This window comes from Lutjanus erythropterus, chromosome 23, assembly GCF_056507025.1.
Source record: "Lutjanus erythropterus isolate fLutEry1 chromosome 23, fLutEry1.hap2, whole genome shotgun sequence".
NCBI classification, from domain to species: Eukaryota; Metazoa; Chordata; class Actinopteri; order Lutjaniformes; family Lutjanidae; genus Lutjanus; species Lutjanus erythropterus.
Genome location: NC_139339.1, coordinates 15,452,348 through 15,470,485, shown reverse-complemented (window position 1 = coordinate 15,470,485; position 18,138 = coordinate 15,452,348). Strand labels below are relative to the sequence as shown.

Here is an 18,138-nt window from a genome sequence, read left to right as displayed (position 1 = left end):
GGTTTGTCTTGCTTATTAGATAACTGATGATTGATTAAGGGTATAGTTTGGATTTTTTATAGTGGGGTTGTGTGTGTTACTTATTCACAGTCCAGCTACAGGAGTTGCTGGTGTACTGCTGCCTTTGATTTGTGATTTTTGACTTCAGTGAATCCAAATTAACCTTTTAAAACACCAAAGTCACACAATAACACAAACAAACTTGCCACTGGAGTTTGGTTGCTTTGGAGAGAGTAATATTTTGCTTATATTACAGCAGTTTCCTGTCAGAAAAGTCTGTGAAAGTGGTGAAAATAGTACTTCACACAACCCCACCTGGAAAAAATCTGTCTCTTAGGTTTATTAAGCAAAAATGCTGAACAGTTTCAGTTTCCAGCTTCTCAAATATGAGGATTTGCTGTGTTTTGTCTGTTGTGAATAGAATATTTAGAGATTTTGGACTCTTTGCCAAAGAAAACAAGCAACTTGAAAGGATCATTCAAACTGTGACAGGCGTTTTTCATTTTTCACTAAAACATAAATGACAGATAATGAAAATAATAAGCTGCCGCCCTAAAAAAATGAATGATGCAGTTGTGTTTCACTTCAAAGCAGGTTTAATCTAAATCAAAACACCAGTATGTTTGGCCGGATTTAACGCTTGTTTTACTCCCATAACAAAATCCCTGTCTGTGCAGCAAACCCTTAATAATCCCGTTTATTTGAGTGGGTGCCAGTAACACCACCATGGTCAGGAGCTTCCCGCTGGGGCCATCCATGCTCAAAATTGATGCACTCATGGTCCTCCACCATGATTCAGATAAAAGCACCCACTAAAATGGCGTGCGCGGTGTAAAATATAGCCGCTTTGAGTAACATGAGATGCCGTTTCGTGACTCTTGGCATGTGCGCGGTCGGTTAACAGGACAGTGTAATCAAGGAGAGAGACGCCGGCCATTGTTATGCAAGTGAGATGCCGTCGAGAGAGGTTTGGACGCCTTCCCAGGTTCCATTGCTGTCGTAGTGCTTTTGGCGGCGCAGGTCAAGTGACAGGGGGAGTTTCAGGCTCGCAGCTCTCACCATGAAGTGCTGTTGGTTTTTCCACATATGCGTGTCCCTCGTTACGGACGGGGCCTTATGTGCGAGGCCATCTGTCCAGGGTTTGAGCCAAGAGAATATAAAAGAGTGTAACAGTGAGTGTGACCATTACAGCTGTGGAAGGTAATGAAGGTATCATTCACTGTATTATTACAGAGTGACAAAAGCCAGGCCTCACTACCCTCTCCCGCTAATGGAGCCTGACTATTATTTGCTGAATAAATCCTCCTCACTGTGTCCGTCTCTTCCTCTTGTCTGCCCGTCCTTCCACTCCTCATTTCTGCTTCCTTTCATCTTTTCTTCTCCCTGTGAACCTCCCTCTTGTTTCCTTCTCTTGCTGCTTAATTCCCCAATTTTTCTCCACCTCATTCTCATTTCCAGTTTCTCATTACACCTCCACCTGCCCTTGTTCTTTCCAACTCTGCCTTTCTCTGTGTTCTTCTGTTCTCTCTGGAAGAGGTATTCAGTTCCTTTACGCCAGTAAAAGTACAAATACAGCAATGTAAAAGTAAAACTTAAGTAAAGCTAAAAGCAAGTGTACTAGAATAGAAAAATCCTTTATTGTCTACCATTTCCATGCAAATGGCAGAAATTTGTTTTTGTTTACATGTGCAGAAAAAAAGTAAATCCAAAATTCATCACATCCAAAAAACACACATTAAAATACTACACTGTGAAAACCAAATAAGTGAGCAGTACAACAATGGAGGCAGTCAGTTGCCAGAATTTTCTTGCGTTAAGGTTAGCAGAGCTTAGTGTACATATACTCTTTGACTACAGTGAAATTATAATTATTGATTAAGCCAACTCAAATATTTTCTTTCACCCCTCTTTTGCAATAAGCAGCAGCAGAACAGAATAAATTTTAAGTATAAATACCCATTATTTCATTTTCAGTAAACTCAATACAGTAATAAATCATTTTTAAATCCCTAAAATGTTTGTTTTGTTAGGGACTTTTTTCCCATTTGATTGAAAATTATGACACAAAAGAAGGAAAATTCTCCTGGCAATCAATATTTTTAAGTTATTAAACAAACAGACTTTAAGTTTTCACTACTGAGTACAACTAATAGAGCATTTGATTTTACAGTGTGCTTAAACTTCCCCTGAAGTTAAAATCAATGTTTAAGTGTTTCTATTACATATATATTGCGCTATATGTCACATACACACCAGTATCTGGCCCAACAATAACAAAAACATTGTTTAGTAGGTATTCTCTGATATTTTTAATTGTATTGCAGAGTTTGTTTTTTTCAGAAAAGCAATTAGAAACTGTTGATGCCTCATTCCGCACTAAATCTGCGTCTCGTGAAACGGTTTCTTGTCAACGACGTAGTGGAGCATGGAAGGAGAATACATCTGTTCACTAGATGGTCATCAGTAAATCTGAGGGGCTGTGAGATGATTAATGGGAGAGGAAAGAAGAAAAAGTTCCGATGCACATATTTTCTCTAACCTTTTAATTTTTGTTAAAATCATGTGAGAAGTTTGGGGGGAGAATCCTTATTTGGTGGTTATTTGTAACTCATAGACATCTGAAATGTGAAACGAGTACACACTGCTTTCAAATCTTTAACAATATATTGTATTTTAAAAGCTAGTTACTATTGGATTGTACTTGAGTAAATGTACTTAGTTACATTTCAGCATGGCTCTATTCATCTCACGCTTCTTCTCTTCCTCCCACAGGCCCAGTGAAGCAGAGAGAGATGTCGCAGAAGAAGATATTCCTGGTCATAGTTGCCATCAGCACTGTCAGTCTCCTGCTGCACCATGGGGGCCACTTGAGCTGGTGAGTGATTGAAACGCCCACGCATATGCAAACATGCACTTGCACACATTATATAGCCTCCATATCTCCTATAGGTCTATACGGTGCTAATAACTATAAAAAATCTGTACTGTGGCAGCTCCTGTCTTCTCCTTGCAAAGACAAATTAAAAGAGGGACTGCATGCCTCATTATAATACTCAGATATGGAGACTCTGAGTACTGATGCACTGCCAAAGTTGGTCGAGGGACCAATTATAAAAGTAGAGGGATCGCAGATCTTTGACAGCGCTGTAGCCTTTTCAACTGAACGTTTTGCTCATAAAACCTTTTCCTCATTCCTGTCGTTACTGTCTCCACTCGTTATTGCCGCCTCATCTCTCTACTTTTCACACATTGTTTCCACACATTTTCAATATCTGGCCCTCTAGTTCAGCCTGCAGTGAATAGCTGTAATACTGCAGAGTATTCAGTACCCAACACTGTGTATGATTAGAGTTGGGCAAAGAATAAAGTTTTATGTCATTGTGAGTCATGCTTAATATTTTGTCTGTGTTGCATGCGTACTTCTACTTGTTATGCCTTTTCAAGATCACTTAGATCATGTTAAAAAAAAAGCCAAAAAATGCCAAAAAAGCCTGTTGTATTATTGTGTAATTGGGCTGATACAAGGGCTGCACACGCTGCAATTTTTAATAAAAGAAAGTATGTGACAAAATAGCATTGTAATGAACTACTGTAGTGCTGCAAGGATGCCCCGGCCTACAAATATTGTTCTCCAGGGCCTGTATTCACAAACATTATTAGCAAACTCTCAGTAAGCTCCTAAAAAAACAAGCAAGGAGTCCTAGCTTAGGAGTGATTTAGGAAACCTCTCACAGCAACTCCGAGCAAGGAAGAGACAGAAAATTTTATCTTAGTGAGGAGGTGTGGTTGATTCTGTTGCTAGGTATGACTCATTCTTTTAAAGAGTATGATTGGTTGATCCAAAAAAGAAAAAAAAATGAATACTTGTATAATTATGTCTCAAATGTCACCATTTCATTTGTGGTAGCTGCTGCTTTATTTGGAGCTAACTGAATTTCAAGTACACCTTCTTTTTCTTTCTCCAGGACCATGGAGGCCTTCCACCTTGGCTGTCCAGCCCTCCGTTCCCACCCCGCCCCGGGCCTGAAACCTAAACATACCAATGTGGCCTTCCTCAAGACCCACAAAACGGCCAGCACCACCATGCAGAACCTGCTTTTCCGCTTTGCTGAGCGCAACAACCTCACGGTGGCGTTGCCGGTGCAGGCCTGTAGCCACCAGTTCTGCTACCCACGCTCCTTCACCTCTCACTTCGTCCACCCGCACACGCTACCGCCAAACATCATCACCAGCCATATGCGATTCAATAAGGCAGAGCTGCAGCGCCTGATGCCCAACGACACAATATATATCACCATCCTGAGAGAGCCCGGCTCCATGTTTGAATCCTTGTTCACCTACTACAACCAATATTGCCAGAGCTTCAAGAGGGTCCCCAATGGCTCCCTGGAGGCGTTCTTAGAGGAGCCTTGGCGCTACTACCGACCAGATGAGAAAGACTCCATGTATGCACGCAACACCTTGGCCTTTGACTTAGGTGGAGACAAGGATCGCCCTGCAACAGATGTTGCATACGCGCGGGCCTTTCTGGCAGAGGTGGAGCGGGTTTTCTCTTTGGTGATGATTGCTGAGTACTTTGATGAGTCACTGGTTCTCCTTCGCCACCTCCTCTCCTGGGATCTGGACGACATTCTGTATGTTAAGCTCAACATGCGGATGCCAAGCTCAAAGCGAAGCCTGACGCCGGGTCTTTCTTCAAAGATCCGTGCCTGGAATTCCTTAGATGCACGTCTCTATGACCACTTCAATGCCTCGTTGTGGCGCCAGCTTTCAGCTCTGGGTCCAGCCTGTGTGGCGAGGGAAGTAAGACTCCTTCGGCGAGCCCAAGAGAGGCTAATGAGAAGCTGCTTTGGAGGACGGATGCCCCTTCTCCGCTCAGCCACGCAGATCAAAAACAAGGATCTCCGTCCCTGGCAGCCTAGCGGGAAAGTCGACATTGTGGGCTATGACCTGCCAGTAAATCTGAGCCGAGGGTTTTCGAGCCAGGCCCAGGAGCTCTGCCTCAAGCTTATCATGCCAGAGGTCCAGTACACCCGGGTGCTCCTACGGTCCCAATCACTGCGCTACCGCAGAGGCTACCAGCTTCGGCCTCCACAGCAGTCACATCCCCGCCAGCAGCCCATACGCACAGTCCTGCCTCGGCATCCTCAAGTGCAACGCAGCCAACCGCCTCCTGCAGCCCCTGGCCCTGCCTCAGAAACAGGGTCCACCTCCACCTCAAAGGCTGCTACGGGAACTTAAGATCACACCACAAAGTTAGGGCCTAAATCCTCACAGAGCCAGGCCTCATAGACTTAAAAACAGACTTGAATATAATCTGAGTGCCCAACAGACTGCATTGTTCTACCCATCCTGACGAGGGTGCTTGGTTGGCTCACAGTGTTCGGCGTCTCTCCTGTCCCTTCCAGACAGTTTGTGATAAAAATTAAAGGGGGGAACGGCATTAGACACATCTGGACTTTAACTTGAATCTCTCCCCTCTCTGGTCTGTGAAACAGTATCACGGTTGGCAGACACAAGGGCGGGAGAAATCTACACTGGGACTCGGCTCAATTGCACGCCTCTGCACGCCCGGATGGGAGAGGGTTTTAGGTGAAAGTGGGTCTTTGAAGCAAATCTGTTATGTGCGACCAGGACTCAATAGGGAAGTGGCGATATCGGGCCCATTGTGAGGCACAGAGTGGGCTTTGTGTGTATCACACTGGTATAGTATCACGTTACTGGCTTTCATTCTGTTTCTCAAGCTCTCTTTTGCTCTCTCTCCCTAACATATGCCATTTAAAGTCCTTGAGAGAGACATAATGACATAAAGGGATCAGCTGTCAGGCTTCCAAAGAGCCTCCTAAGAGGCCAGACAGGCATTGAGATAACCTCTAACCATTAATAAAACAGCACAATCAACAACTCTCCCCTTCTTCTGATTCTCTTACAAACTCTAGAGCCTAAAGCAACGGAGGGAGGGGGGGTTAAAAAGCCAGATAGACAGAGAGAGACCAGAGGGTAACCCTAAAGACTGCTAGATGCTCACTTTGGCCACCCATTATCGCTGTGACTCACACAGAGACTGAACACACATAAAGCTCGTGTCCCATCAGCCTTCGACCTCTCTGGCTTCCTCCATCCTCCATTGTCTCATCCCTGCTGCTGCCCTCTGGTCAGGCTCTCAATCCAGAGAGCGGCGCTGACGTCTCGCTTTCTTCAGCCCGGTTCACCTCTGACTGTGGGCTCCCTCGGACCACCAGTTGAGATCACACCTTACATCATAGAGACTTTATAACAACGACAAGGTCTCTAGATGTGGGGTTTTGTTTTATCTTGGGCGTTATTGCAATAAAATCTCCATGCCTACGTTCTACACTCAACAAAAATATAAATAAACATGACACTTTTGCTTTTGCTCCCATTTTTCATGAGTTGAAGTTAAAGATTTAAAACATCTTCTGTGCTGACAAAATGTTTGCTCACCTCCTCATTTTATCCCAATGTATGATCTTTCGTCACATTATAAAACATAAATGAAATAAGTTTAATAAGTTTGTACAACGTGAACAATGAAGAAACAAGGCGTACTAATCTTGTAAGACTTTCACTAAGCAAGGGTTATTTTCTAGACACGACGCAATAAAAAGCCACTGTGCTACGCTGTTCTTAGACATGTTATTTCCTAGGATTGTCTATGTTGAAAAGAAAAGCAAATTTTGAAGATGATAAAAACGTTGCTGGGTGAACTGTAAAAGCCACGTATAGTCTAATGTCAGTAAAACACTAGCTAACTAGCTAGCTAATGTATATGAATTGTTAGTGAAATAGTCACATCTGATAGCTAATGTTAACAAAACACTTGGCTAATATAATCATTAGCTAGTTAGCTAACATTAGCTAACTTACAGCATCTTTAATAACCTTAAAACATTTGTTTTCTTTTCAAAATAGAGGAGTTTAGTAGATAGCAAGAACAGGGAACAGGAAAGGAGAAAGTTGACTGAGGTTCCGCTTGGTACCAAGCTTGCTGAATTCTTATTGGCGCACAGACCAAAACAGGGCGGGGCTTAGGAACTGTTAATTGTGTAAACAGATTAATGTGTGCCTCATTTGCACAATAAAAGGCTGTGAATTAATCACTGTGCTGCAGTCCTCTTACGTTCCCTGGTAGGGTGAGTCAGGACTTTGCCGTCCTGTGAAAAAACAAATTTGATTCTGTGACCCTGTGTGAAATAGCTGTATGTATGTATGTATATATAGATATATACATTCTATATGCTACACCTGTCAGGTGGATGGATTATCTTGGCAAAGGAGAACTGGTCACTCACAGATTTGAACAAATTTGTGATCAAAATTCAAGAGGAACCTTTGTGTGATCGTTTACTTCAAAAGTGTCGCATTAATATTTTTGTTTAGTGCATATGAAAGGCATGGATTTAACAACCTACCAGCAACCCCACACTACACACAATGGCACAAACAAAAACGTAAAACAACTTGACAGGACAAAGACTTGAAGCCTGGGGGTCGCAGTGTTTGAATATTTAATCGTCTCCTCTCACGGCCCTCCTACGGTCCATGTTCTTGGGTTACATGGCCGCACATTTTCATCAAGAAAAACGAGTCGAAAGCTGCTCATTCTCAAACCGGAAGCACAGGAGGAGGACAAAGCGAGGAGCGTCAACGTGCGATGCTCGAAGCCTCGCAAGGCTGGTGGGCCGGCTGTGGGTTGCCTGGGATCTTAAAATGTCATCACTTATCTCAGATGTGATCCATTTTTAATGCATTCTGCTCATATTTAATGTGTCATTTATGTTCTTTTATTCCTCCAGTGATCAGCAGGGTACTGCTAAGTGACTGAGGGGCGGAGGAAGGATGTCTGAGTGTGTTTGTGGGAGTGTGTGATAGTGTGTGTGTGCAATTTTTTTTTCCACAGCCAGCCAAGTTGGCAGGGCAACAAAAGGAAGGAATGAGTGTGAGATTTATTAAAACTACTGTATGTGTTATTTATTATCGGAACTCAAAGAGTCCCATTACTGTATTTTTAACTGTTATTTTTCATGAATCACTGGATAAAACCTGAGTTAGTGGACCTTTATATGTTCAGTATACCACTTCAGGTGACAGAAATGGAACAAGGCATGTGGCAATGATGTAAAAAATTCATTCTTACACATGTTTTACATAATGCAAAACTACAAAGACCACTTCTGGAAGCCGCACACTGAAACAAGTGTAGTCGCTTTAAAATGAATCTTTCATTCAGTGGTACTTAAGTGCTCGACCACACAATGCTTTTGTGGTTGGAGTCTGTCGCGCTGTAGGTTACAATAATGAAAAACACACAAACCGCTGCTGCTCTGACAGGAGTGAAGAGTGGAGCGGGTGGAGAACAGAAGGATAAACGGTTTTATGATGTGGCTGTGAATATTTGAATTCAAAGTGTGCTTATCTGAACTTACCGGGGAACCTCAGCTTTGAAAGCACGAGATGCACAGCCGTTTTTATTTATTTACAGGTATTTTAAATGTGTTCAGATTATATAATATTTATTCAAGGTAAATACACTGTAAAACACTCTTTGGCTCAACTCAAATTAAAGGACGAGGCTGGTGTTTTTCTATATTCTTCGTACTGTCAACAAATCCCATGAATCCCACAGTTTCCAGTGTATTCTTTTAGGTTTTTGAGTGCTTTAGGAGCAGTAATTTCCTAAAGCAGCTGGTCACTGTAGTTTTTTGTTTTTTTTTTAACAAAGGTTGCGCAGAAAGTTGTGCATTTGTTCTGCAGTATTTTCAGCCCTTGGACAGTAGGTCATTTGAGGGAGAATGCCATCCCTTTTTTCAGCAAAAAGGCCAAAATGCATTTGATTCATTTGTTCCAGTAACATTTGGAAAGTCTAGAAGAGTTGCACTATTAGATCATTTCATCTTCATTCATGTTAGCAGAAGGCTAAACTAAAAGCCTCTAGGCACTTGCTCCCGCCTCCAACGCTGTGTCCAGTTCATCCTAAATACATTTATGGATATGTTACATAACTTATTTAAGTTAAGGAACTTAAAAATAAGTCAGTGTTGTTTCACATGAGACACGGAACCTGGTCTCCTTGGTCAAAGTCCTGTGTTTGTTGACCCGTCCATCCACTCCACCTCCTCCACACATTGACTTTCTTGCTCTTTATACTACATCACATCAGTATTTTACGGTGGGGATTGATAACGGGCTGCAGTGGCACAGAGGACCAACATATCAGGTTTGGATTACACATGCAATACTTAGTATTTGGTTAGTTAATTGTACATTTTGGTCTTTTCATGGGATTTGTTGACAAAGAGGGGAAATGTAGAGTACCACCGGCCTTATCCTTAAAATATGTTTGCTTTTTATGCTGATCCTATTTTAATTAGTTCAAATTCAGCTGCTAAATTTAGGAGTTTAGTTCGAAGCCAAAATGCTTTGAATGAAACTCCTGAACTGCTTCAACCTGCTGTAAATTAACAAGAAAACGCTGAATTTATGTGCTTGTCTGTTGCTCATTAAGCATTTAGCGACGTAAATGAGACCCGACATGTTCGAAATTAAATGAATAAAAAAAGACTATGAAATATACAATCATGTGAATAAATACAGTCCTGAAAACGTTTTAAAACTCGGCCGTTCATTTTTATTTCATTCCACATTTTTGAGTATCAAAATGTCCTTTTTATTTAAATTTCACACCATTTTCCCAATGATTTTTACTGTTGACCAAGACAAACAGGACAAAGACAGCGATGTAACTGTCGCTTTGGTCTGACAGACTAGATAAACATTTGGAAAAAAGGACATTTTGGAATAAAAATGGAAAGAAATAACATTTTATAACAGTGAAACATTGGAGAACAGAGTTATTTCACAGTTTCATGGTTATATTACAGATTTTGTTGCTACTTTCTCATATGATAGTTTATTTCATAGTGTCTCACATGTCATTTAATTCCGAACACTTTGGGTCTCCGTAAGCATCGGCACAAAACTTAATTTTTATCCTTAAGCTTTCTCTCATAAAGGGTATAATAACCTGATGTTGAAATGTATAAATCAAACTTTCTGTGAGTCATTTGTAGAGAAATAATGACAAACAAAGAAAAAAAAAGTACAAAACAGGTATTGGAAAATATTTTTCCTCCCATGTCTGTGTCTGAGTGGGAGCCAGCTGAAGAATGTGCTTTTATTTCCCCTCGACTGTTCATTTATGATCCATTTCTCGCTGGCTGTGAGTCTCTCTAAGTGCTCTTTTGATTGTACGAGTGGTTTGCCCGGCTGTTCTGCTTCTTGTGGGAGAATTTCAGTAATGGTCACGCTGTCGTGTCTAAAGTGTCGGCTATTCTTCTCTGAAAATGCCAGAGGGGCTGTAAAAAACAGTATGCTAAAATCTCATCATCTTCACATTAGCTGCTCCTCATATTTTTTCTTTTGAGTGACATGCAAAGCTGTTGTCTTTTATTTTACTAGCTAATGAAACTGGGCTTCTTTCTTTTTTATGTTGCAGGAGAGTAATATAGAAAAGTTCATTGTCATCAGTGATTCTCTGACTGTATTTTCCTCCACTGCCTCTTTGATCTGCTCATCATTTACTTCCATCCTCTGTTTATGAACTTATCTGTGAACTCAGAAGACTTTTCGGTCGCACTATGTTTTACAGTTCACTAATAAGACATAACAAGCTGCACTTTGTGTCAAATAAATAAAAAACTAAAAAATATGTTATTTATTAGACAGTATTTAAATATCAAGTCATTAAGGACACATTACAACACAAATATACTGTAAACTAAAGTTTATTATTTTCTGTTGTTAGACCCTAATTAGACTTTATTTGAAATAATACGCTTTAGTTCTGTTGTAATGTGTCCCTTATTACCCTCTAATAAGAGTCTAATAAAGGGTGTAATATTGTCTAATACAGAACAAGTTTTTTCTAATTTTATATGATTACAGGTACATTTGTTACGTCTTATTAGTGTACAGTAAAATAAAGTGGAACAACTTTTCTTTGATTCTGGTGATTGAGTTGAAGAGTTTAGCTGTGTGACTGATGGGGCTCTGAACAAATGGCTAATGACAATCAGAGCTAGGGGCCCCAAAGCTTTGTAATGATTGGCTGGTGAACATGACGAATAAAGTTTGAATGGTTTCAATTCATCTGCGAGTGCGCGTGTCTTTGTCTCTGCCACTTCCAACACTGATTTATTCAGATATGAATTATTCTGAATATGGAAGCAATGCACACACACTCTTCATCAGCAGCAATACATAACACACAGCGACAGTTGCTCAATTAAGATTCAGATTCTAAATGGTTTCTATTTCCCAGAAGACCCAAACCAGACATTTCAGGCTGCAATCAGTCGTTTGAAATTACCTCCATCCAGCACGCCTGTCTAAATGAGTGAACAAATTGCTTCTCACAGGGACAAAAACAAAACACGGAGAGGTGTGTTTGATATGACTGTGATTGAAGCAATCATGATGCTGTGTCCTCTCTGCCTGTCTATCATCATGACCTGCTGTTGCCATGGCGGCGCCTGCTGTGAGGCGACCCTCCGGCTGGCTGGATTGGCACCTCTCTGTCCCTCCTCTCACATCTTTGCTTCGCTCGTTTTCTTGCTCTTAACGTTCATATAATCAGTTCTAATCGCAGCTATCATCATAATTACAGTAGTTTGAATAACTTCAAGTTTCTTTACTTCTTTGTTTTTCTCTTTAGTTTCTCCTGAAACAAACTTACTGTGTGCATCTGTGCGTTCAGTGCTGTGCAGAGACACTCTTAACAACATTATGTCAGACTGACAAATGATAAACAACAATGGAGAGGAACTTAAACAACAGCAGTTTGCACCAAATCAGTAGAACAGCCCATATTTGCTTGCTGTTGGACGAAGTTAGCCTTCAAGGTTTTCTGGCAGAAAGCTGTTTGGGTTTAGGGGGGGGATTCATAGTTCATAGCTGCAGCTATTGATTATAATCGAGTATTCTATTGATTATTCTGATGATTAATCGAGTAGATTAAGAAATAAGATATTTTGCAAACTCTGCTAATGTAGAATATCAGATAGAAGCACATATACTGACTCATTAGTTAATATTTGTTTAAATCAATACTGTATATTGTTCATAAAAATTTATATGAGTGAAATAACAAATGCATAGCCTGCCAGCTGTCTGTCACTGTGTATCAGGGTGGCTGGGTCCCCCCTGGCATGTTTGCATTTAGCTCAAAGCACTGCCGTGGCTAAGTACAGGCTCACAGAGCCGCTGGCATGGCTGAAAACTTAATCTTGTTTACTGACAGCAAGCAGACTAGTTTTTCTGAGTGTTTATGTCACTTCTCTGTACAGCAGGGAATGGTTCAGTTTACTTCCTGCTAAGGAAATAGGAAATATAGATACATAATGAAGATAAGATCCAAATCAGAAAGAGTTTGTTGATCCCCAGGAGGAAACTGGGTAACATTACAGCTCCCATTCAGAAATAGAAATATATGCAAGCATAGAGAAATTACAAGAAAACAGAAGCATGTAAATATATTGTAAAAACAACAAAAACAAAGAAAATGCATATGTACATCAGTCATTAAAAGAAGTTAAGTATCTTACAACACTGATCATAAATGTGCTACATACAGGGATCACTTTGCACAAAACATCAGCAAAACACCTCTAAAAGATGTGAAAATTACCATACTTACAAGTTGCTGATGTTCAGTTACCTTTTGTGTCAACTCTGTAGTAATAATTAAAACTGGAACTTCTGTTCTGCTATTCTAATAAATATATTTTTTCCTTTTTTTCATCAATTAGTGCTTACACATATAGACAATGCGGACCTATGAATAATTCAAAATACAAAAACATGAAAGGACATGGATAGCAGGGGGCGGCATGGGAAGAAAATAAAAGCCAAACAAGAAAAGCCCAATATAATTGAAATAAATGAGAATAAAGAAGAGATTTGAAGAGTTTTGAAGGATGAGTTTGGTTGAGTATGATTAATTCTCTCTGTTCATACATACACTCTCCCACATACACATTTCTGCTTTCCTTTACAATATAAATATATAACATGACACTATGACACTTTCAAGTTGCTGTAGCATGCAGAATTATAAAGAAAGTAAACTCTCCCTACACAGAGAACAGCTGACAAGAACGTCAGAGAGTATCGCAGGGTAACAGAATAGCCACTCATTGAGGAGATCAGGCTACATGCTCTCACAAGATCACATTTAACTCTCTAATAACACACAAACACACACACACACAGCTTTGCGCTGCGGATCGTGCACTCAAACGCATTAAATCCCTTGTTAATGTATAAATAGGCTTTTACACGAGCACACAAGGGCCTCTCAGACACAAACAAACAAATTCCCCTGCAACACAAAACCAAAATGAGACCTCGAACACCAACAATGAAACACACGCATATAGGAGGACTTCAGTAGAATGGATCTCATTAATTCCATAACCATGTATTAATGCGTTGTGTTCATACTGTTGTGTAGCAATGTATAGGATTATTTGAAAGTGCACAAGTGGAACTCTGGGTAAACTGAAGGCAGTGTAAGTGCTTTGCCCTGATTGCACTATGATTGGGTCTAAAATGTCAGGCACCTGTTTATCATCGAGGAGAAAGTGCATTTCCAGCCTCGACGTATTCCAGCTCTGTGACTCACGTTGCTGTAATCACAGAAAAAATCATGGCGCCGGGGTTAAATGTGTTTATGCTCGAGGACCCGTTCTAATAATAACCACTGGGTGAATTTGGCCACTGTGTGAAGTAATCCCACAGATTCAAGAACGGCACTAAAACATGAGTCTTAACCGGTAAAACACACACATGTAGGCTGATACAGTGAGGTGCACTGAATGTTATGAAGATAACTGTTTTCCCAGGTATCATGTCAGCAGAGATGATAGTAAGCAATTTCAGCGAATTGAAATTGATTAAAAAAAAACCCAAACATTTCCATCTTTAGAAATAATTTCCTGATATTCATATGACAACTGGTCTACACCACCATGTACACCAATTGTGCAATATTAGTACTTATTCAAGACTTTTATCAGGTGTATTATAATTCAGTGTGCAATATCAGTAATTCACTCAGGTGAATTTTAATTCCTATGTGCAATAATCAGGTGTAATATCATTATTCTATGTGCAATATGAATATTCCCTCTGTGCAATGGTGTAAATTCAACTGCTGAGTCTCCTTACATTGTATAAACTCTTCTTATTTTTGTATTTCCCCTTTTTATAATGTTCCTACTTCTTATTTTTGTTTTTTTTTAAATCTTTTTTATTGATGCTTCTTTATTATTTTTGCTATCCACTTTGCTGCTGTAACACCATAAATTTCCCCGTTGTGGGACTAATAAAGGAATATCTTATCTCATATCTTATCTCTAAAATACAAAGGATCAGTCTCATAAACTGTAATCAAACATTTGTCGGTGACAAGTATCATATTCCTAAACTGTTTCTTCATAATGTCGTGTGTCTTTTCACAACATTTGAATCTTCACCTCTTTTTATGACCTGCTTTAACATTTCAGCTTTAACATCAGCAGGAAGATGCTCTCCAGCAGCTCTCCGGCTCTTTTGTCAAGCTGTGTTGGCGACGGATGTTGCAAGCTAAATGTAGTCCAGCTTTGTGACTCACAGAGAGCCAAGGAGGCACCGCAGCACAGAGGTTTCAATGTATTTTTTGCCTTTTGTGAGTCAGAGCGTGTTGGAACAATGCAGGAGCGCAGGAGGCTGGCTGGGTGGGCTGTTAGAGCAGCTTATCCCTGATAATGTGCGCTCATCCCCTCTCTGAATAACTGCTCTGATGGGCTCAGAGGTGCCACTGACATTGAATCTACCTTTTGTTCTTGTTTCACTCTCTCCTCTTCACAGAAGGAATTTATAGTTTAATTTTACATGTGTTTCTCTCGGGCAGAAGTTATATAATTGAATGATTTAAACTTTAACCAGTGAAGCCGAAGAGCCATTTTTTCAAAGTTGAATTAAAAGTACAGAAGTGCAGAGATGAAGGTAGCTTCACTAACTTTTTGTTAGCTGATGAAGTCTAATTATTTAGATCAGCTGAGTGTCCAAGTTTAGCCAAGCCACACTAGTCGGGGTGAGCTGCATCTTGCCAACAAAAGAACAAATTACAAAGTCTATAATATCTGCAGGGTGTTTCCCTAAACTGGCAGTGTATGACAACTGGACTGGACCAACACAGAAACTGTTCCTATGGATCAGGAAAAATGCAAACGTACTGCAAGAGACTGCAAAACTTTCCACTGTGACCCTGGGGATGCCCCAGTTGCCAATCATGATTGCCGATCGTCTATATACAAATAATTTTTTGGTTTTGTCAAAGCAGCTATACAGCAGTATTTGGCCCCAGACTGGGCCGGTAATACAGAAATTTAGCCCAGCATGGTGCAGGTTAAACAGTCGCAAGGCAGTGAGTTTTCACAACACGTTTCTGCAATCATTTCACAATAAAAGTCCTGCTAATGTAGTAACTTTAACAGGGGAAATGAGAGCAGATCACAACAAGACTTCAAACTTATGCCACGTTACTGTACTGACCAACTACAGCAAACAGATAATAAGACATGATGGCTATAAGAGACAGGGTTATAGTAGAGTTATACTGAAAATACAAAATGATGAGTTGTTCATTGACTGTTCAACAACACAAACTAGTTTGCAGCTTTGCGTGAAGACACCACTTAAGTCCCCCACCTCACACCTCTGCATGGCTCCACTCTCAGCTGTATGCAAAGCGTGTGCAGCGTGTACACAGTGAACAGGTGTAGTGCTTGTTTGCTTTCGGGCCTGTTGAAAATACCACTAGACAAATGAGACTTGGATTATGCTGCATGAATAGCGTGAGAGTTTCAAAACAGATGTTTTCATATAGTTTGGTTATTTCAAAAAGTGCTATAAAATTCCACAAGTCTAGGTAACACAACACAGCAAGACAGGGTGAGTAAATGATATACAAATCATGCTTTGAATGAATATATAAAGAGCCCATAAAAGAGGTCAACTAAACACAACTTAATAAATCGCAATAGCAGCACTTCCTTGTTTTTGAATGGTTCATTTTCACTCCTGATGTGAACTGTACCCAAGAGGACTGTACTTAAGACTACCTTTTCAAGTATAACAGTGCACAGATCAATGAACTGTGCAATATGCAGTGGCCACACTAATCAAACAAACTGGACTTTGGGACTCAATTGTACTCAGATCCGGTCTCTGGTCTTTAAAGCCCCCAATGGCTTTCAAATTAAAATAGCTTTCTGCCTCAGAGAAAAAGATAAATTGACATAATTCAAAATTTATACTCCTCTTTGAATTGGAAATTTTGAAAATTTTGACACCATGCTGGGTTATTTCTGCCTCTAGAGCTTCTCCGCCTCAGAGAAATGTTTATACAAGTAAAATTTCAATCTAATTACTGAGTAATTTGTCCTATGTGTATTTTTTTTTCTCATCTAGATGGTAATTTCACGATCACGCCCTCGTAGTCTGGACGTAACGCAGCCTTTCACATACAGAGATGTTGAGAGAAGGGGTGGACAGATGAAGGGATGAAGTGATGGAGTGATGAGAGGGTACAGGATGAGAGGAAAGCATGACTCTGTGAGTCGTTCTGTCACTTCTGATCACCCACAGCAGACGGTCGGGACTGTGATCAAGTTTTAGCCGGAGGGACAGACGGATGGACAGCCATCAGCCGTTTCTGTTGTTGTTTCTGCATGAGCCAGTGAGGGGATGGAGGTTAGGTCTTATTTCTGTGGCCGATTTTAATTAGTCCTCTCCAGTGTGTGTGTGTGTGTGTGTGTGTGTGTGTGTGTGTGTGTGTGTGTGTGTGTGTGTGTTCGGGATGTGGAGGCAAGCCTGAGGGAGAAAGAGAGGAGCTAAATCAGCTCTGCATAAACATGAAATAAACAAATACTTCAGCACGAGCACACACTTGTTTAGCCGTTGCAGGGAAAACACAGCTTCTCGCACACACGTGCCTTGACTCACAAAGTGACACGCACAGACATGCAGATTCACAAACGCCTTAATTAAACAACATCACAGGGGGGTCTGTGGGGGACGGCTACCTTCAAAGCTGCCTGTGTATGCAAATGAGAAGGCCAGCAGTGAGAAAAGGCTGGAAATGATACAGAGAAAGCTTGAAAGGAGATACAGAGAGGACAGGCGGTGAGTGAGTCCTACTACAGGAACTTCATGTAATGGATAGTGTGTACTAAGTATTGCTATAATTTATTGCATTTCTGTTCTTTATTGCTTATTTTTGCACTCTTCACTTCATATTGCCTACTTTTGTACCTTCATATCTTGTATTGTTTATTTTTTTCCTGTCACTTTAACTGCTACTGTCCTTTATTATATTCTTATTGTTAACTGAATCTTTATTCTCTGTTGCTTGTTTTTGTGCTTTCTGCAACTTTTATCACTAAGATATTATATTTCTGTTTATTTTTTGTAAATATGTGTAACCACAAGGACCATTTGAGGATGACACAACTGCACAATGACAACAAAGTTCTTGAATCTTGAAACTTAACAAAAAAAAAATGTGGCTGCTGTCAGGGTTTTCAGTTTTAGGCTGGGAAGAAGCTGCTGGAGCAAAATTTAGCATCTGCAATAACATCCATCCTGCCACTTGGGTCAACGTTGTGGTGGCAGCATGTTTGACCTTTGCCCCAGCTCTCTCTGGTCCATCTTAAGGTTTTTCCAGGGCAGATGGGAAATATAATCTCTTCACCAGATGGGAAGTATAATCCCTTGAACATGTTCTGGGTCTTCTTCCAGAGTCTCTGTACACTGAAAGTGTTTGTAATGTATCCACATGTTAGAGGCATCCAGGAGGCATTAGGTGCCAGAATCACCTCAACTGGCAGCTTTTCATGAGAAGGAGCAGTGGTTTTGCTCCGAGACCAGCACAGACACGCTGCAAAAACCAGTGCATGAATAAGTACACCATATCAACTTAAAAGGTGATGTGATGAAGTAGCCAAAAAATTACAGGTTCAGTCTCTGAACTGGTGGCAATGGCCTCTTCTTCGTCACTGTTTACAGTCCAGTTAG

The 18,138-nt window shown here is 40.6% G+C and overlaps 1 protein-coding gene across 1 annotated transcript in view; it reads left to right on the top strand.

Annotated features, from left to right (window-relative positions):
- The window catches only part of gal3st3 (galactose-3-O-sulfotransferase 3), a 44,299-nt gene extending 37,908 nt beyond the window's left edge, over window positions 1–6,391 (top strand). The window contains exons 3-4 of the mRNA XM_084712271.1: window positions 2,773–2,875; window positions 3,966–6,391. Of these exons, the coding sequence (XP_084568397.1) occupies window positions 2,793–2,875; window positions 3,966–5,241 (1,359 nt within the window). The 5' untranslated portion in view covers window positions 2,773–2,792 and the 3' untranslated portion in view covers window positions 5,242–6,391. The remainder of the gene's footprint in view (window positions 1–2,772; window positions 2,876–3,965) is intronic.
- The last annotated feature ends 11,747 nt before the right edge of the window (window positions 6,392–18,138 follow it).